This window comes from Astyanax mexicanus, chromosome 10 (assembly GCF_023375975.1).
Source record: "Astyanax mexicanus isolate ESR-SI-001 chromosome 10, AstMex3_surface, whole genome shotgun sequence".
Lineage (NCBI taxonomy): Eukaryota > Metazoa > Chordata > Actinopteri > Characiformes > Acestrorhamphidae > Astyanax > Astyanax mexicanus.
In genome coordinates this window covers 49159603-49180202 of record NC_064417.1, presented here as the reverse complement: position 1 = coordinate 49180202, position 20600 = coordinate 49159603, and the positions used below count along the sequence as shown (strand labels likewise).

The 20600-nt window shown below is 35.3% G+C and overlaps 1 protein-coding gene across 2 annotated transcripts in view; it reads left to right on the top strand.

Annotated features, from left to right (window-relative positions):
• The window catches only part of ocrl (OCRL inositol polyphosphate-5-phosphatase), a 52284-nt gene that overhangs the window by 22395 nt on the left and 9289 nt on the right, over nucleotides 1–20600 (top strand). The window contains exons 9-23 of one of the 2 annotated variants that reach the window (XM_022684306.2): nucleotides 16–117; nucleotides 1374–1491; nucleotides 2503–2619; nucleotides 2749–2930; nucleotides 3824–3935; nucleotides 4216–4325; nucleotides 5400–5535; nucleotides 7381–7491; nucleotides 9184–9349; nucleotides 10715–10950; nucleotides 14216–14239; nucleotides 16507–16623; nucleotides 16713–16797; nucleotides 19104–19231; nucleotides 20184–20295. In XM_022684306.2, the coding sequence (XP_022540027.2) occupies nucleotides 16–117; nucleotides 1374–1491; nucleotides 2503–2619; nucleotides 2749–2930; nucleotides 3824–3935; nucleotides 4216–4325; nucleotides 5400–5535; nucleotides 7381–7491; nucleotides 9184–9349; nucleotides 10715–10950; nucleotides 14216–14239; nucleotides 16507–16623; nucleotides 16713–16797; nucleotides 19104–19231; nucleotides 20184–20295 (1856 nt within the window). The remainder of the gene's footprint in view (nucleotides 1–15; nucleotides 118–1373; nucleotides 1492–2502; nucleotides 2620–2748; nucleotides 2931–3823; nucleotides 3936–4215; nucleotides 4326–5399; nucleotides 5536–7380; nucleotides 7492–9183; nucleotides 9350–10714; nucleotides 10951–14215; nucleotides 14240–16506; nucleotides 16624–16712; nucleotides 16798–19103; nucleotides 19232–20183; nucleotides 20296–20600) is intronic. The other variant, XM_022684307.2, reaches the window with a different exon arrangement.

The following is a 20600-nucleotide window of genomic DNA, read 5'->3' as shown; positions in this document are numbered from 1 at the left end:
TTTATTTATTTTTAGATTCTTTGCAGGAACGTGGAATGTGAACGGTCAGTCTCCGGATAGCGTTTTAGATCCGTGGTTGTGTTCTGACCAGGAGCCTCCTGATATGTATGCACTGGGGTCAGTATTTAGAATCCTCACCCTTACTTTAATGATTTTGATAATCAATTAATCCGTTGATGATTTTTTTTTTAACAATTAATTGATTATTAGTCAGATAAATGGGAGATGCAAAATTGTATTATCAGCATTTTATGTTAATAAACCAAACTGTCTTTGTACTAATGTTGTAATTGTATAACAAACACACAACCTATCATTATTGCACATATTGCTGTTTCATGAAGAATTAACTCGAGATTTAAATCAGTTTTATTTTCATTATTATTTTATTGCAAAACAACAGTTTTATGGAATGTTAAAAAACAGCACTTCCATGCAACGTCAAAGTCAGAAAGATTTTGAAAAGTGCTTTAAATTTACAGTTAAAAAGGGGATTGATTTGGATGGATTTTTCTTTTAGTCTAAATGTAGCTGCCACCACATTTAAGGTGGAACTGAAAACTCACTAAACATGAGTGAGATATAAATATACAAAAAATGCGATGCATCTTGTTTAACTACTCTAGCAGCTCTATTTACATTACCGTTAGGTTAACTAAAACTATTGGTCGAGCTGCCACGTTTAAGATGGAAGTAAAATTTGGGGGAGGAGTAATGCTAATACTAACTTGTTTAATAAACAAGAGTGAGATATAAATTAAAGAAGAATGAGACAAATCTTGTTTAACTACTCTAGCAGGCTCTAGTAACTTTGATTAAGAGAAGAAACAGAATTAAGTTACTACTCTAAGTTACTGCTCCACATCAGGGCGTAGCAAATGTACTTATGCATATAATAAGGTAGACTCAACTAATCAATTATTAAATTAGTTGCCAACTATTTTAATAATCGATTGTAGTTGTTGCAGCCTTGCCTTTTACACAAAAGCTTGAGTAGCATTTGCTACATGTTGAATATGGTTGTATTTTAGGGTGTTTAGGGCGTTTTTACACCTGACACTTTTTAGACTAGTTAAAATCATCTAATTTCCGGGTTTGTTTTTTTATTCCTTGTGTTAGTGTGTGTGTGTGTGTCTGTTATTTTGTTTTTTGTTTTTAAATAGACTGGTATGAATACAATAATCACACCTACCAAGAGTGTGAGAGTAAGAACTAAAGCTGTGAAAATGCTCTTATTATTTGTATGTTTATTTATTTATCTCTTACTACACATTTTAAAATGAATTAAACTATATGTGGCTGCAATACTTTTGGTGTATTTTGGTGTAGTGTCTTTAAATGCTTTTGTAAGTGGATTATTGTAATTTTGGTAGATTTCAAGAACTGGATTTGAGCACTGAGGCCTTTTTCTACATGGACTCGTCCAAAGAGCAGCTGTGGGTGGATGCAGTGGAGCGATGCCTTCAAAACCACAAAGCCAAGTATAAACGGGTGAGGGATAGCAGTAGACATTACAGTTTTCTACCACATGTTTCGTTCTGACCAATATCATTTATTGTATTTTTGTCTTTTATTCAGTAGTAAAACCACAGCCAGTTTATGAAGAGTCTGCCCACTTCCCTAACTCACTAACTTGGTTTTGTGATAAAGTAAGAGCAAAATGCTAAAGTGAGCCAGTGGATCCTTAATACATAAATTCTCCTTGCAACCTTGCCATGCACACCATTTGCTGTTCATTGTTCTCTTAACCATGAACTGGTTGTTGTGGCTGTATGCCAATAAGGTACCACATCATGTGGGAGACTGGGGTTCAGTTCCTGATCTGGGTGACTATGCTGCTCTACACCAATAAGAGTCCTTGGGTAAGACTCGTAACACTACATTAACCCACCTCTGTAACAGGAATAACCTTCTAAGTCACTCTGGATAAGAGTCTCAGCTTAATGCTTTAAATGTAAATGTAATGTAAACTTTGATCATTAACATTATCCAATGTGACAGGGGCCTTCAGTTGCTTAGAAGTTACCCTGGGGTTCTTTGTGACCTGGGTAACAATGGAATTTCCTCCGTTTGTACATTGTAATCTGTCTGATTGTGGATTGGTGGAGTCCAAATGCTTTAGTGATGGTTTTTAACCTTTTTTTTTTACCATGATGAGCTTCAACATCTTTTTTTTATAGACTTTAATAATAGATTATTACTTTTATCAAGATCCACTTTTCACTGAAAATACCTGATTCTAATTTCACCTTCACCCAAACTGGCAAAAGTATGGGAACCTCTAGGTTTATCACTCTCATATAGATCCTTTTTCTCAATAAATCAATGCCCGAGTATAATATTTTTGTCTCATTTGTTTAACTGGGTTTTCCTTATCTGCTTTTAGGACTTGTGTGAAAATCTGATGATGTTTTAGCTCATGTTTATGCAGAAATATAGAAAATTCTAAAGGGTTCTCATACCTTCCAGCACCAGTGTATAAGATCTTTATCTTGTCCTCAGGTTCGCACTATTCGTCTGGTGGGGATGATGCTGGTGGTGTTTGTGAAAAAAGAGCACAAGAACCACATCAGGGATGTGGCTGCGGAGACTGTAGGAACCGGTCTGATGAATAAAATGGTAAGTGTGATGTTTGTACAGCAGGCTGTAGTTTATCGTGTCAGGAAGTCATGCTGTGTTTATATTTATTAGTGTTCTTTATTGTCATCATATAATTGAGTTAGAGAATGAAGCTGCTGATCTGTTTAGGGAAATAAAGGGGGCGTGGCAGTGCGGTTCGTGTTCCACAACACCAGCTTCTGCATCGTTAACTCTCACCTGGCGGCGCACGTGGAGGACTTCGAGCGGCGGAACCAGGACTACAAGGACATCTGCGCCCGAATGAGCTTCCACCTCATGGAGCACCCACCACTCAGTATCGTCAAACACGAGTGAGTCTCCTCCAGCCTCGTCTCTGTCTGTGTGTAAATGATGATACTTTTGATCAGGGTTATTTGGATGTTTTTGATTGTCTTTATGATTTAAAAAGAAAAAACAGTCGTTTGACAGTAAATGGCTTCACCCAACCGCTAACCATGAGTGGCGGGGGAGAAGTTTTTTTGTTATCATTCATGTTCTCTGAAAAAAGGCCAAGAAATCAAAAATTATACTTATACTTCACCCCAAATTGAAATAAGAGTCCGTGTCTCTTCTCTGCTCCAGTGTCTTTTAGAGTGCCTACACCCGCCATGCAAAACCTGATATCACGTGACAATGTGATTTCACGTGATCGAGAAAGCCAAAAAACTCACTGGTCCTCCTGTTTTTTCAATTATTATCACTGAGTAAAAGTGTGAAATATTTTTCACAGACGTCCCCTGAGAAGCTAATGCTGTCTGGATAGGGTTTAAAAAGAAATAAAGGTCAGTGAATCCGAAAAAATCCAAAAGTATCCTTAGTATACTGAAAGTATCCTCAAGTGCAGTCGCAAAGATCAATAAAAATGTGATGATGGAACTGGCTCTCACCTGGACCACTCCAAGAAAGGAAGACCAAGAGTACGCTCTGTTGCATAAGTTGGATAAGTTCATCAAGAGTACCACGTTACTATTATTTTGTAGTATTTTGGTTTGTTTTACACTTTTAAGTGACTACATAATTCCTTATGTGTTCCTTCATAGTCTGGATGATTTCAGTATTACCTGTTTAAAATATATAATCATTGAATGAGAAAGTGTTTCCAAATTTTGACTGGTACTTTAAATTCTCATAAATGACTTAACGTAGTAATAAGAAAGTGTGTGTGTGTTTCTCTGACATGTGCTCCGCTGTGTGTTCTCCTCAGTGTGGTGATTTGGCTGGGAGATCTGAACTACAGGCTGTTTGTTTATGATGCAGCTGAAGTGAAGAAACTGATAGCGGAGAACGAGCTGCGGAAGCTGCAGGAGTGTGATCAGGTGAGCGTGTTGTGTTTCAGTATAAATAGTTGTGTAAAAGAAGGGAAGTCTTTCTGAACGTAGTAAGAATAAAGCGTCTCAGTTCTGCATTCTGTCTGGGAACTCTTAGTTCAGTGGGCGAGTGGAATCCCTTCTTGTTGTTCCTGTTTCTTTTGATTATATTTGTACACCTCAGTCACTTCAGAGTCGTCTAAACTGAACAGAGATTTCCTATAAAGATAAAGTTCCACCTCAGTCATTTTTATTTTCAGCTTTATTTTCTCTTCTGTTTTTCTTTTAGCTGAACATCCAGAGACACACAAAGCGTGCCTTCACCGACTTCATGGAGGGGGAGATCCATTTCGTTCCTACTTATAAATATGATGCAAAATCAGACAGATGGGATTCAAGGTATTATTTTTATGTATATAAACGTATACTTTGAAATAAATCAAAACGAAGGATGCACTGACATGGCAAAAACTAAGCAAAATAAGTTATGTTGGCCAATTTTTCCCCATTTAATAAATTAAATATTTTAAAAAATATATTTAAAAAAATATATATTTTTTCCTAGTGTTGTAAAGAAAAAGTAATTACCATATTTTACGTACTTTAAGGTGCATCGAATTATAATGCACACTCAATCAATCAATGTCTATTCCTATACATAAATTGCATTGGATTAAAAGGCACACTGATGATTTTTGAGAAAATAAAGATTAGGATTTTAAGTGTGCCATATAGTGCAAAAAATGTGCTTCAAAAGTATTGGTTGAACTCTTCAGTTACATTTTCTCTACCCCAGCAGACATACCAACAAAGCACATTTCTGTATATTTACCTCAGCACTGCAGTTTTAATTATGGACTTACCTCAGTATTGCTGGTGTTTGCTGTGCAGTAAACATATATTTAACAACACAGTTCTTATCAGGTCACACGTGAGGGAAATTTTCACAGAGAAAGGAAGACAAACATATATATTAAAGCTAAGTTAGTTCAGGTAAAATTAGTATCCTAGTCCTGTACAGCCTGGAACCCACAAGATCAGTTTAATAAAGCCATTTCTGTAATTTTGGTTGAGAACCCCACACAGTACACAGCAGGATTAGCCAGCAGACTTCGTCTGAGGGAGGGATCTGTACCTACTGTTTGTGTCAACTGGAAAATAGCCAGTTTGTGAAGAGGTAGGAAACTGAAACAAAGCTAAAACCTGATGTTAAACACTTTATTTAACTTCATTTATGGCAGCAGTGTAGAAATGAACTTAAACCTGCAGTTGCTCTGTTTTGTCTGCTAAATTAAAATAGGCCTTTTTACCCGTTTTTGCCACTTTTTCGACGATTTATTTAAGTTGAAAGATATTCAGTGCAACCCTCTATTAAAAAAATAATTTCAGACCTGCTTCATTTAAAAGCCTAGTTTTCTGACCGTTTGATTTACTTTTTTGTTTTTTTTTTATTCTCTCTGTATTGTGGTGCAGTGGGAAGTGCCGGGTCCCTGCCTGGTGCGACCGTATTCTGTGGAGAGGAAATAACGTCAAGCAGTTGCACTACCGCAGTCATATGGAGCTGAAGACCAGCGATCACAAACCCGTCAGCGCTCTCTTCAGCATCGGGGTGAGGTTCAGTCTGCCAAGATTACGCTTTTTCCCCTTTAAATTCCTTTAATCTCTGTCAGTGATGTGCACGACACATTTTCAATCCAAGGGATTAACACTCAGCAGCAGTCTTGTAACATCTTCCTGGAACTCCTGTTTATATACAGTACCAGTCAAAAGTTATTAAACATCGTAAATGAATAGTAAAGTGATCCAGTCTATGAAAAATAACATAAGGAATCATATAGTAACTTAAAAAGTGTTAAACAAATCAAAATACTGATGCTCTTAAAATCATTAAGAAGCAAAAAATTCAAGTATCGTATTTTTCACACTGTAAGGTGCACTGGATTTTTTTTCAAACATAAGGAATCCTCACCGGATTAGAAGGCACATTATGCAACACCAGTAAGGAACAGGGGTGTCGCCATGTTTCCCTTCTAATTCAGCAGGTCTCGCCGCTGGATGGTGGTGGTGGGGAGGTAATTAACTAAGTTAAACTAAGCTTAGCTAAGCTAAGTAAACAAAACTGCAATTCTAAAAAAAATATATATTTTATTTTAAGGTCAAACAAGCACTGGATGTTAATCTTCACAGATTTCTCTCCTGAAAACCCTTTATTTTGGCGAGTAAAGAGTAAAGCGCTTCCGTTTATTTACAGTAAGCTTAGATTTCCAGATTTCTAATAAGGCTGAGTGCAGAAACATTAGCATTAGAGGCTAGTAAATGCCGCTGGACAGCGCTACTCTGATTAACCCTGAGTGTTCCGCTAAGCCAGGGTGCTATCAGCTAGCGGTTCGTCCTATGTAGCTAGTATTAACACGCTAAACACAACGCAAACTACAGTCTAATATACTCACCTCGGAACAGCGAAAGAGCTAGCGCTTAGCGTGGTTGGCGGCTAATGCTAATACTGCTGCACCCAGCCTTAGTGCTGGAGAAACTTCACTGTAAACTCACCTTTATACCACTGTACTCCAGCGGAGTGGCTTTACTGCTCCTTAATACCTGACTGGTAGAATTCATACATAAGGAGCACTGGATTATAAAAGATTTATTAAAGGGTTTTAAGTGCACCTTATAGTCCAAAAATATACGGTAATTAACTCTTGATGAGTTCAGCACAGCTGTTAACTGAAAGCCTGAATTCCAGGTGACTCTACCTCATAAATCTAACTGAGAAAATCCAGCAGAGATGTGCAAAACTGTCTCTATCTAAGCAAGAGGTGCTACTTTGAAGATAATAAAATATTAAACATATTCTGGTTTGTTTAACACTTTTTTTGGTTTTCTGAATAATTCCATATATTCATAGTTTGGATGACTTCAGTATTAATCTACAAAGCAGAACATTTAGAAATAATGAAAAAACACTGAATGTATGTATATGTGTGTATGTATATATGTGTTCATACGGTCATGAAGAACCTGGAAAAGTCATGGCATTTGAAAATAGCAATTTCCAGGCATGGATAAGTTTTGGAAAAATAAAAATACAGAGAAAATTTTGAAAAAGTCATGGAAATTCGAAAATGAAAAAAAAAAAAGCTATATATAGTATATAAATACATCAGCTCAGAGTTTATGCAGTAATATAACACAATGGAGCTCGCAGGATCTGATACACATTATATTATTAAAGATTGTGTGTCAAAATGTTTATCAGATTCATTTTAGATTTTTGATACATTTTTATCAATTTTAATTATAGTTTTAGTTGATTTTTGATTTTATTGTCCATGTCTGCACTGATGTTTTAAAAATCGTATGGACATGAAAGTTTGCCTTGAAGGCATAAAAAAGTCATGAAAAAATCACGTAAATGTATTGGTTGAAAAGTATATGAACCCGGTGTGTGTTGCAGGTGAAAATGGTGAACGAACTGCGCTATAAGAAGGTGTTTGAGGAGATCGTTCGTGATATGGACAGGATGGAGAATGATTTCCTGCCCTCTCTGTTATTGACTCGAAGAGAGGTGAGTGATGAGATCAGCAGACAGGAGCACACATCCTCATACACACATCTCACACTTCATCCATCCAGCGTACGTGATACCTCTGTATATCAGTATTAGATCAATAAGAGTCTCATCCTGCAAGATTCTGTCTGTACTGAAACCCTTCATCTTCTCACTCTTCATCTTCATCATTAGTATCGTATCATAGAGAAGCTAGGAGATGCATTTAAGTGAAAGTGAAGTTCAGTTTCAGAGTTAAGATGTATTCTTCTGTATATAAATAAATATATTTATTTATAGTGTATTTTACATTTCATTATGTAACCTTGAGCATAATATACACAGTAATAGTACATAACTCATCTCCAGATGATCCAGAATGCAGCAGCACGTCTGGTCTTCAACCAGCCAAAACGGGCACATGTCACTCCGCTGCTCATTGAGCTCCACTGGCTACCAGTTGATGCTCGCATCAAATTCAAAACTCTTACAATCGCCTACAAGGTGATGACAGAACAGGCTCCTTCCTACCTGCACTCGCTCCTGAAGGCTTACGCTACCTCCCGGCCGCTGCGCTCCTCCAATGAACGTCGCCTCGCTTTGCCAAACACTCACACAAAGCAATCCAGACTGTTCTCATACAGAGTTCCCCAATGGTGGAACAAACTACCCTCCACTACCAGATCAGGAGAATCTCTCACTATCTTTATTAAACTCCTGAAGACAGAGCTCTTCAAAGAGCACTTACTCTCCTAACACCTCTAACACACTAACTACTTCTAACCTCATTTCCTTCTTCCTCTCCTTCACTCCTCTATCCTATTATTCCCCTTTGTCCTCCTTTTATCCCTATCCAAAGATGTTTTTCCTTTAAACTTATTTTACATTGTACTTGACTATTGTAAGTCGCTTTGGACAAAAGCGTCTGCCAAATGTAATGTAATGTAATGTAATGTAATGTAATGTAATGTAACTATGTTAATATAAAAAGATTTTTTTGTACAGGGCTGTGCCATATCATATATGTAATAATGTAATAATATATATTGTTTTACACAATAGACATCTCCATACTGTGACAGTATGATTTTAATGTTTTGTTTTTTACTGCATTTGCTTTTAATTGTTTGTTTGCAGTTTATATGCATACACTAAATATTCTGCATTGGATTTTTGGTGTTACACTATTATTATTATTTCATACAATATCTTAGATGAAGTCTTGGAAAGTTTATGAAATACAAAAAACATATGAACTAATGAAACTAATGTAGGAAACTCTTATATGTATATGACTTAAAACTCTAATATGTATTTTGTTGCAGTAGTTTATTCTTAAAATTAATTTAAAATGAAAAAAATAAAAATAAAAAAAGGTTTTGTCATATCATCAGGAATATTGTTGTTAAAAAAAATACCCAAAATATTCTTTTATCATTTATCAGCAGTTGTGTATCTGTATCTGTTTGGAACTGAAAATATGTAAATCAGCATTGAATTTAGACAGTGTGCATTTATTAAGTGCATTTATACAAATGTATTATTAACAGTTTAGATTAAAACAGGGAAAAAATATATCAGATTGGGATCTGTATCGATAACAGACAAAAAAAGATGTATCGTGACCCCCAATGGTAAGAACCTGTCTTGTGTTTGATTGATTTTTCTTTCGTCTGACCCGTGTTCTGGCTCCTCCTCTCTCCTGTGCAGTTCACCTTTGAGAATGTGAAGTTTCGTCAGCTGCAGAGACAGAGTTTCCTCATCACTAATGATGGACAGGTTCCCTGTACTTTCGCCTTCATCCCCAAACTCACCGACTCTCAGTACTGCAAACCCTGGCTGAGAGCTGAACCCAGTGACGGTCTCCTCGACCCTAGTGAGTAATGATCTCACCAATTACAGATCTGAACTGCTTGAATTTTTGTGTCAGGAGTGGCAAAAGTTCACTCAAAAGCAGTGTGTAAGACTGGTGGGGGAGAGCATGATGCCAAGATTCATGAAAACTGTGATTAAAAAGTCAGGGTTATTTAAACAAATATTCATTTCTGAACTCTTCCTGAGTTAAAACATTTAGTATTTCTGTTTCTAAATGAATATTATCTTGTTTTCTTTGCATTATTTGAGGTCTGGAGCACTGCACTTTTTTATTATTTTGACCTTATTCTCATTTTCTGTAAATAAGTGCTCTAAATGACAATTTTTATTTGCAATTTGGAAGAAATTATGTCATTAAATCAATGTATCAATCAACTTTTATTTTAACTTTGAGTACATTGAGGGTGGCCCTCATGTACAGGGTAGGCAAGTCAATACATAGGGAAAAGACCAAGAAAAATAATACATAAATAAAAAATCCAGCTTTTTAATAGAATATGTAAGATATTGTAAAATAAGACATAAAACAAATATGAATTTGAGAAAAGCAAAGATAGTAAAAATAAGAGTACAGATGAATAAGAATACAGATGAACTAAGCACATAAAGGTGTAAAAAAAAAAAAAACAATGTTATATAAATTGATCTCTTGGTCTCTTATTTAATTTATGGAGTTGTATATTGGGATAGAAATTGTTTTGAAATTTGTGAACACATTTCCAGTATTTTAGTATACGTACTTTGGTACCACTTTAAAATATGACTACCTTTATAAAGGGTTTATAAATGGTTTAAAATAGTTTATTAATGGTTACTAATTAGGTTGTAAATGCCTTAAAATTCATTAATAATCAGTTATAACACATAATTAGAAAGGACAACAATGACCTGTTGTTTGCCAAATAGTGAACCCACAGCCATCTATATTGTTGCCTGTTCTATGTATGTGTTATAACTGATTATTAATGATTTTTAAGGCATTTACAACCTAATTAGTAACCATTAATTAACTAATTGTAAACCCTTTATAAAGGTAGTCTTATTTTAAAGTGGTACCCATACTTTTATAGCAGCTGTCACTGATTGATCATTACATAATGGGCAAAATAGTTTCTCAAGTTTATAGTTTCAGAAATTATTTGCATATTTTCAGTTGTTTGTATCAATATTGCAATTATATTATATTGACCAAAATAAAAAAATATTGTATATTTTTATGTTTTGATGTGATTTAGTCCAACCCTTACTTTTTCCAATAGCAAGTTTAAGAACAATCTTAAAGGGAATTTATTGGAAAATTGTAAAAAAAAATGCTGTAAAATATCTGCTGTTGTTCAGTATGTTTAACTGTTTCTGTCTTTTGCAGACGAGACCATGGAGATCATGCTGGAGGTTTATGTGAGTAAAGACTCAGTAACTTTACTGAACTCTGGAGAGGATAAAATCGAGGACATCCTGGTGCTGCACCTGGACCGAGGGAAGGACTACTTTATCACTGTGTCCGGAAACTACCTGCCCTGCTGTTTCGGAACTTCATTAGAGACTCTGTGCCGAATGAAGAAACCCATCAGGGAAATCCCAATTACCAAACTCATCGACTTGGTGAGAGACAGATCACAGCTACGTACTTTAATACTGCATTTATAGGACTCACAAATCAGTGCGTTTCAGGATAAGATTACTATCCATCTATTCCTGTCTAATGCCCTGCAATTTCAGTCATAGCGAGAAAACGAACAGAGTTGTGGTACTGAGGCATAAATGGAATTCAGAAACAGTATAAGCCAAATTTTTGGGGAAAAAAAGTGTTAAACAAACTAGAATATGTTTTATATTATACATTCTTCGAAGTAGACAGTTTTGCGCATCTCTATTGGATTTTCTCAGTCAGTTTTATGAGGTAGAGTCACACGGAATTCATGCTTTCAGTTAACAGCTGTGCTGAACTCATCAAGAGTTAATTACTTAAATTTCTTGTCTTTTAATGTTAAAGTGTTTGAGAGCATCAGTTGTAAAGTAGTGAAGAGGTAGAGTTACAGGTATACAGTAAATAGTGAATATTTGAGTAATGTTCTAATCCATTTTATAAAAAGCAAGAACTATTCAACTAAGTAAAGAATAAAATGACTTTAAGATGAAATGAAGTTAGTCAATCCAAAAAGAAGAATTTCAGTAACTTCCAGTAATGTCCAGTCACCTCAAAGATCATCAAAAACGTTACAGTGATGGAACTGGCACTCACCAGGATCACCCCAAGAGCAAGAGTCAGTATGGTGGCACTAGTCAAAATATTGGAAAAGTAAGCTTACTGTAAATAAACAGAAGCGCTTTACTCACCCAAATAAACAGGTTTTTGGAGATAAATGTGTGTAAATTAACACCCAGGACTCGTTTTACTCTAAAAGAAAAAGTTTTTTAAGCACTGATTTACAACATTGGTAATGATTTAAATACTTAAATACTTGTTTTATGATGTGATTTTAGAACTGGCCGATTTTAAAAGATAGCACTTCCTCTGTTGTACAGGATAAGTACAACAGAGTTTTTCAGAGTTTCCAGCCTCAGAAACCACAAGCTAACAGCTCCTCAGATAAGAGCACCTAAATGCTAAAACCTTACAGAGTATTTTGGTTTGTTTAACACTTTTAAGTTACTACATGATTCCTTACGTGCTCATGTTTAGCAGAGGATAACGTGTGATCCGATCAATCCACCTTAAAAAAAGCTTAAATACATAAATAAATAAACCTAAACAGCAATACAAAAATGAGAACAAATATAAAACATATTCATAAGGTCCTCTTTCTTTATAATGGATTGTAGGGGTGGGTGATATGGTATTTTTGCGAAAGCGGTACTCTTGGCGATATGACAAAACATTTAAAAAAAAAATATATTTCAAAAATACCCTATACACTGCAAGAAAACAAAAAAATATATATTTTTTACTACATACAATATAATACTGATACAAGAATTGTATCAGATTTGTAACAGAAGTCAATGATCCATAATGTCATGATAATAATAATAATGTGCTTCAAATATCTTCATATATCCAGGGTTAAAGTAAAGTAAATGATACTGAACTGATAAAAACTGTCTCTAGTAGATATACAATGGGAATGGGATGGGTGATATGCAGTGATGGTATAGTTACTTTGAAAAAGTAATCTGATTACTGATTACTCCTTTAAAAAGTAACTTAGTTACTTTATGGATTACTTGATTTTAAAAGTAACTAAGTTACTGTACAAGTTACTGTATTAGTTACTTTCAGCAGCTGCAGACACCACCTCCCGCCGCCTTAACATAAACATTATAACCAGTTTTGCCAATACTCCCTTTATTGGAAAATGCATTTTTAACAGCAACAATTTATCTCTAGACATTTAAAGTTTAACTATTTCCTGAAAAAAAACGTTTTTTAAAATAAAAATAAAAGACAATTTCTCTTGAATTAACTTAACATAAATTATTTTTACTTTCTTGATCTCACTTAACATAATTACTTGTTTTTATAAAAAAGAAAAATAAAGAAAGTCTTTCTTGACCTGAAATATTTAACACTGTAAATCTTAACATTGAACCTGTTGTTCTCTGCAGGGCAGCAAGGAGTGGTTTTATAAAACAGAACCGTGTATATGGTCTAGACCAGGGATCACATATATGCGGACTGCGGTCCGGACCCAGACGTTGTCCAGTGCGGACCCAAATCAGTAAACTATTGAAAAGTATTTAATTTTGACAGCGTTCATTTAAAGAGTCAGAACTTTTCTTGTCTTTAGGGTATGTGCGCTCTGCGGCACAAAATCTTCAAACGCTCTTCTCTGCCAATCAGATCTGTGCAGACCGCTGCCCTGGCTAGTGAATTGGGACGCGGCCGGGAAAAAACGCCTTTATAAAGAGATAGGGAGCCCGAGAACTGGCGGAAAAATGAGAACAGGCGGAAACTAAAGACACGCCGAGCGCGAGAGAGAGACAGGGGAGGATTGTAAAGGTGACGGGAAAGGGAGCGGTGTGTGTGTGTGTGTGTGTGTGTGTGTGTGAGGTGGAGAGAGAGAGAGAGTAACGCACAGTGACTTGGATAAGTAACTTTAATCTGATTACTGGATTGGAAATAGTAACGCGTTAGATTACTCGTTACTGAAAAAAAGGGTCAGATTAGAGTAACGCGTTACTAAGTAACGTGATATGGCACGATATTTTAGGGTATAATATCGTACACAATATTAAAAAAAATTGACAATATTATTGTGTACGATACAATATGGCACACCCCTAATGGATTGTAATAGTTTTGTTTTAAAGCTGCAGGAATCCACAGCGCAGGCTGTAGTCAGCTTTATAGATTTCTGCTTTATACATAAAAAAAAATGCTTGGATGATCAATTTTAAATATAGGTTTCCCACAATTGTAGAAATGAATGTGCTTGTTTCAGGATTTGGTCGTGAGTAGTACAGCCCTGCAGCCATGGAGAAAATGAGGAAGCAGCATATTTTTTATTTTTTTTCTCCAAAACGCTTTGTCCTTTACTTTCTCATCATCATTCAGCACATTCTCTCTGATCTATACATCACTGTCTGCATTTATTATCATGCCGTTTTTCTCTGCACATCAAGGTCTGCCTCAGGTTGCTGTAAATCATCTTATAGAACTAGTTTCTTTGGTTTCTGCTGATCTGCTTCTCTGACTTCTCTCTGATGGTGAGGGGAAAGTGCTTACCGTATCTTATGCAACACTTCTGACTGGTTATGCAATTTCTCTCTTCTCTTTCCTTCCTTTCCTCTTCTCCTCCTCCTCCTCCTCTCTCTGCACTGACCACCCCTTTCCATTCACTGACTCTTGGGACTGCTTGGTACTCAGGGGGAGGATAGCTACATGGAAAAGGTAAAGATCTGTAAGCACTGCTGGTGTGTTTTATCCCCTGCAGCCCCCGTACAGGAGTCTGCACTGTTGTCTGGTGTCCGTATGTGGCTACATGTGACTGCTTTGTGTTTTGCATGCATTTATGTTGTGTTTTTTTTTTTAGCAGTGGTGTCAATGCCTTTTTAAAAAATGTTAATCCTATTAATTTCAACACTATCCTGTGATTAACTGCCATTAATCGCGCTTGTTCTTCTTAAGAAGCTTAAGATGTTTTTATAGTGGATATTTTATAGTGGAATGAGTGTAAAAAAAAAAAAAAAAAAAAAATGTAAAATGCAATTATACTTATATCATTGGTGTTAATTAAAATACTAGTATATACTCTGTTGTAGGGGTGGCCGATATGGCCCTAAAATAATATCACGATATTTCATGGTAATATCGCGATAACGATACTCTTGACGATATGACGAAATACTGAATTAAAAAAAAATATTTCAAGAATACACTACTGCGACAAAATAAATATTACATTTTCTTATTGCATATGATATGATATATGGCACACCCCTAAATGAGATATTACAAAATACAAGAATTTTATCAGATTTGTAACAGAAGTCAATGATCCAGAATGTCATGATACTAATAATAATGCACTCCAAATATCTCCATATATCCAGAATTAAAGTACAATAAATTATACTGGACAGATATAATCTGACTCTAGTAGATATATAATGGGAAATGAGAACAGTGTGATTTTTTTCTTTTGATAAAAACAGCAAAAAAGTAGCACCCTGATGTGATAATTATGGGTGGGTGATATGGCACCATATTTCAGGGTATAATATCGTTCACGATATAATTTTTTTTTTTGCCGATATTATCGTGTACGATATGATATGGCACACCCCTACTCTGTTGTATGTTTAAGGGGAGATAAAGCCAACGTGTGGCGCTCGAATAAAGAATGCATGATCAGATAAATAGAGGAAACTTTTTTACTTTATTTTAAACATCTCAGCTTGATTGTAAGTATTTCTGAATTAGAGCTTAATTTGCTGAATATAAAAGAGTGTTTTAATACAGAATGCTGAAAATTTGCTGCTGCGCTTTTAAACACAGTGTTTTTTTTTTTATGGGAGGAGCAGCGCAAATGTGAGCAGTGAACACCGCACAAACTGCGCTCTTAGTGTGTAAACAGCATGGAGCAGCAGAGACAAATGAACTGCTCCAGAAAACAAATCTGCACATTGAGCGGGGCAGATTACTACAGTAGTATCTGTGCGTGTTATTGCTTTAATGTTGATAGATTTTAGTTTTTAGGCTTTGATACTGGCCTACATCCAGTATCTCAGCTTTTAGCTAACACATTGCAGTTATAACAGGTCAATACAGTCTTTAATCAGTATCCTGATTTTATCAGTGTGTAAATGATAAAATAAAATGTATGTAGCTTATTCTCTTTTCTAGAGTACAAAAAAGCTTGAGTTTTATTATGTATCAAAACAAAGATTTAAGAACTACGGGTTAACCTTTGATGTAAAATACTAGTCAAAAGTTTGCGCACACCTTAAATTCAGTGTTTTTTTCATTATTTAAAAGTGTTTTAAAAACGTGTTCTGCTTTGTAGTTTAATACTACTCAAAAACCTAAACTTAAAACTAAACAAAAAAAGGGTTAAACAAACCAGTATATGTTTTATATTTTAGATTATTCAAAGTAGCACCTCTTTCTTAGATAGAGACAGTTTTGCAAATCTCTGCTGGATTTTCTCAGTCAGCTTTATGATGTAGAATCACCTGGAATTCAGGCTTTCAGTTAACAGCTGTGCTGAACTCATCAAGAGTTAATTACTTAAATTTCTTGTCTCTTAATAAAGAGTTACAGGTATACAGTGAATAGTGAATATTTGAGGAATGTTCTAATCCAGATTATGAGAAGCAACAACTACTCAACTAAATAAAGGAAAACATTTTTGGTCCGTAAACCAAGAATTTTGAAAAGGAAGAGCAGGAGTTTCCTCTGTTGTACAGGATAAGTTTATCTGAGTTACCAGCCTCAGAAACCACAAGTTAAGAGCTCCCCAGATAAGAGATACTCAATAACAAATATATATAAACATTGAATAAGAATGTGTGTCCAAATGTTTGGCTGGTACTTTATAAAATCCCCCTTTGAATCATGTCTTAACTCTAAAGTTAACTCTAAAGTAATTATTACATCATGAGTTTTTTTTTTTTTTTTTTTTTTTTTTTTTTTATACGTGTTTTTTTTTTTTCCAGGAAAAGACCAGGATGAACTTCCTGTTGGAGAGCACCAACACAGAAGACAAACCCTTAAAAATCCCCAAGGAGATCTGGCTGCTGGTTAACCATCTCTTCACCAAGGCGTGTCAACAGGTGAATATTTTACCAGCGATTGATGAATAAATGAATCCTTTTGAGTTATTTTCTTTTGAAACATCGGATTAATTGATATTTGTTTGTAGGAGGAGCTTTTCCAGACCCCTGGGCTGCAGGACGAGCTGCAGAATATCATCGACTGCTTGGACACGAGCATTCCCGACTCTATCCGTATCCTTTTCCCATATAAATCAATACTATACTACACTATAGTGTTACCAAGCTGCTGTGAGCCTGATATTAATATGAGGAGGATGTTTAGTGCTATTATTGAGTGTGTAGTGTAATGTGTAGTAAGGGGAGGAACGTTTTCCTGTAGATCATGTGATCTTGGACTGTACGTTAAGCTGCAGGCAACAGCATTAGTTGTGATTGAAGTTGTGATTGATTTGCATTGCCTCATCCTCTGAGAACAGGGACTGTGTAACAAACAGCACATCACACTAAACAAATAGTGCTTTAAAAATATTGCATTTTCATTAGAAGTACACTTATTAATGTAGTAAGTAGGTAGTGATGGCCTGACACTAAATACTAAATGGGTTTTTGTTGTTGTTGCAGATTTTCATTTATTTTCACAATTTTCTTTTTTAATTGCAAAAATTAAATGGCTTACATGTTCTTTTGCCTTGCTTTAAAATTAAATGACAAAACTATGGTTTAGGAATATTTTTTGAACACTGAATATTTTTAACATCCAAGAAGATGTAATATACCAATAAAAACAATATTCCTAGTAGGGGTGGGCGATATGGCTCTAAAATAATATCGCAATATTTCATATTATTTCTGTGTTAATGATGCTCTGGGCGATATGACAAAAAATGAATAAAACAAAAATATATGCAATAATACACTACTGCAACAAAATGAAAATGTAATTTTATTACTGCATACAATATGATATTGTACACCCCTAACTGAGATATTAAAATATACAAGAATTTTATCAGATTTGTATTAGAGGTCAATAATCCAGAATGTCATGATACTAAAAAATTAATAATGCACTCCAAATAACTCCATATATCCACGATTAAAGTAAAATAAATGATACTGGGCAGATATAATCTGTCTCTGGTAAATATATAATAAGAAATGAGAACAGTGTGAATTTTTCTTTTTCTAAAAACAGCAAAAAAAAAAAAAAAAAAGTAGTACCCTGATGTGATAATTAGGGAGGGTTGATATGGTACGATATTTCAGGGTATAATTTTGTTCACAATATTCAAAAATGTTGGTAATATTATTGTGTGTGATATGATATGGCACACCCCTAGGTTTCATTAATTCTCACCATTTTTTCCACCATTACTTAATTTAAATTAAATGGAGGCCCCCAATCTTTCCCTTCCAAAGCGTGACCCGAGATGCGAGTTACCAAACGCAAGAAGAACCATTTGTGTGAAGCTGTCCATTGACTTTCAATTCGTTTAGAAGTTTCGGGGTCATTTCTGGTTTATTGGAACCAGTAAAAAAAAGTGTTTTACAGATGTTTTCAGTAATGACATGGCCCGTGATTACTTCTACAGTAAGAGCTCTTTCCGTCTTTTCATCCACAAGTTTAAAAATCTCTTTTTAGCTTAGAAATGAACGATTATGCACCACTAAAAATGATGTGATAAACCTGCTGAACAAAACACTGAGCTGTAATGTTTAAAGAAGAAACTCCTTATAATCCAAAATCAAAGAGCTGATTTAGCCAGTGCTGCTCAGAACCGTCTGACAGATTAGTGCCAATAAAGCGATTTTTTTATTTGTGGTAAAAATGACTAATAATTTATTTTGGAAAAACAATTAATCATATGTTTTTTTTTATGTATAAGAAAAATAATTAATTATGAGCATTCCGCAAAAAAAAAAAAAAAAAAAAGACCTTTAGAAAATAAGGATTATTATTAATATTATTATCAATGGACTGGGATTTAAATAAGAGTTAATATCTGGTTCAAAAAAACCTATTAAATGTAGTGAGAATGAAGAATTCATATTTTTATTATTGTTGTGAAATTATGTTTATTGATAAGAAGGTTACGCATTAAATTGCCTATGGAATAACTGGTTAATTAGACATTAGACTAAAATAATCCTGAGAATAACCTAGAAACAATACTCATTAGGTGCAGCGTGTAGAAATACGATGCCGGTCTCTGCCAGCGTTACTGAATGGGAATGAGTTTGTTCATTCTAAGTGCTCTCTGTCTGAGACGCTCTCTCCCACGTAATTCAGCTCAGCGCTCTGTAACCTGGCTCCTCTCAGACTGAGGTGAATTTGGCAGGAAGCCTCACAGCTCTCTGAGTTTTACTGTAAGAGGGCTCGAACCCGTCCCCTCGCTCCCCGTCTCTAAACATTAGCTTGGGTGTCCTCTCCGTCCAATTTGTCCTGCATTCCTGGTTTGTGTAAAGTGTCTCCATGGTGGGTCGTTAGCTGTCAGGCTGCAGTGTATAAATGCTCCTTAACTGTGTGTGTGTATCAGCTGGCTGTAATCACTCAGTGGCTGAGGCGCTGCTGATCTTCCTGGAGGCTCTGCCTGAGCCGGTGGTGTGTTACGAGCTCTATCAGAAGTGTCTCGAATGCTCGCATGACAGCCGCCTCTGTAAACAGGTATTTATATATATATATATATATATATATATACAGCTTTAGAAATTAAAAATGATGAGTTTCTTTGATTTTACCAAACTGAAAACCTCTGAATTATAATCAAGAGGAAGATGGATGATCACAAGCCATCAAACCAAGCTGAACTGCTTGAATTTGTGCACCAGGAGTAAAGCAGCATAAAGTTATCCAAAAGCAGTGTGTAAGACTGGTGGAGGAGAACATGATGCCAAGATGCATGAAAACTGTGATGGAAAAAACAGAGTTATTCCACCCAATATTGATTTTTGAACTCCTAAAAATCTATGAATATAAACTTGTTTTCTTTGCATTATTTAAGGTCTGAAATAAGCCATTTCTCATTTTCTGCAAATAAATGCTCTAACTTACAAAATTTTTATTTGGAATTTAGGAAAAATGGTGTCCGTACTTTATAGAATAAAACAATGTCTAAAGTCAGTGCAGTTTTGTTTTCCCACAAAATCTTACAGCACTTCATGCTTCCCTTTGCTGAAAACTTTTATGGAGATGCAAATTTCATTTTCCAGCAGGACTTGGCACACTGCCCACACTGCCAAAAAGTACCAATTGTATTTGTATTTTATTTAATATTTTAATTTTCTGAGACACTGATTTTTGGGTTTTCATTGGCTGTAAGCTTCATAATCATCAACAATAAAAGAAATAAAGGCTTAAAATAGATCACTCTGTGTGTAATACATCTATATAATATATGAATTTCACATTTTCAGCTGAATTACTGAAATAAAATGAAATATAAATAGAGGAATTAATGTGTAGCTAAAGTGGAACTCAACGCTGCCAGGAAGTTGGTAAGCTGTTGCAGCTATGTTGTGGCTATGATGTTCTTAACCACACCCAATCATATATAGTAAAGTGTGGCTATTACGTAAAAGTATGTGAAATGTTTCTGTTTGTTTGTTTTTTTTAACAGTTAATATCTCAGCTCCCTCGAGCTCATCGCAACGTGTTCCGCTACCTGATGGCTTTCCTGAGAGAACTGCTGAAGCACTCTATCGACAACAATCTTACTGCCAACCTGCTAGGTCAGTCTCTCTCACTATCTGGCCTACCTACACTGCTATCTGCTCATTACATTACATTACATTACATTTGGCAGATGCTTTTGTCCAAAGCGACTTACAATATAGATGTGTACATATAGTAATAGGAGTTTAAGGTAAAAAACATTTTTAGACAGGGCCTAAAGGAGTTCAAAGGGAAATAATGGGATCGATTGATAAATTGGGTCAGAAGTAGTTAGTTAGAGGTGTTGGGAGAGTAAGTGCTCTTTGAAGAGCTCTGTCTTCAGGAGTTTATTAAAGATAGTGAGGGATTCTCCTGATCTGGT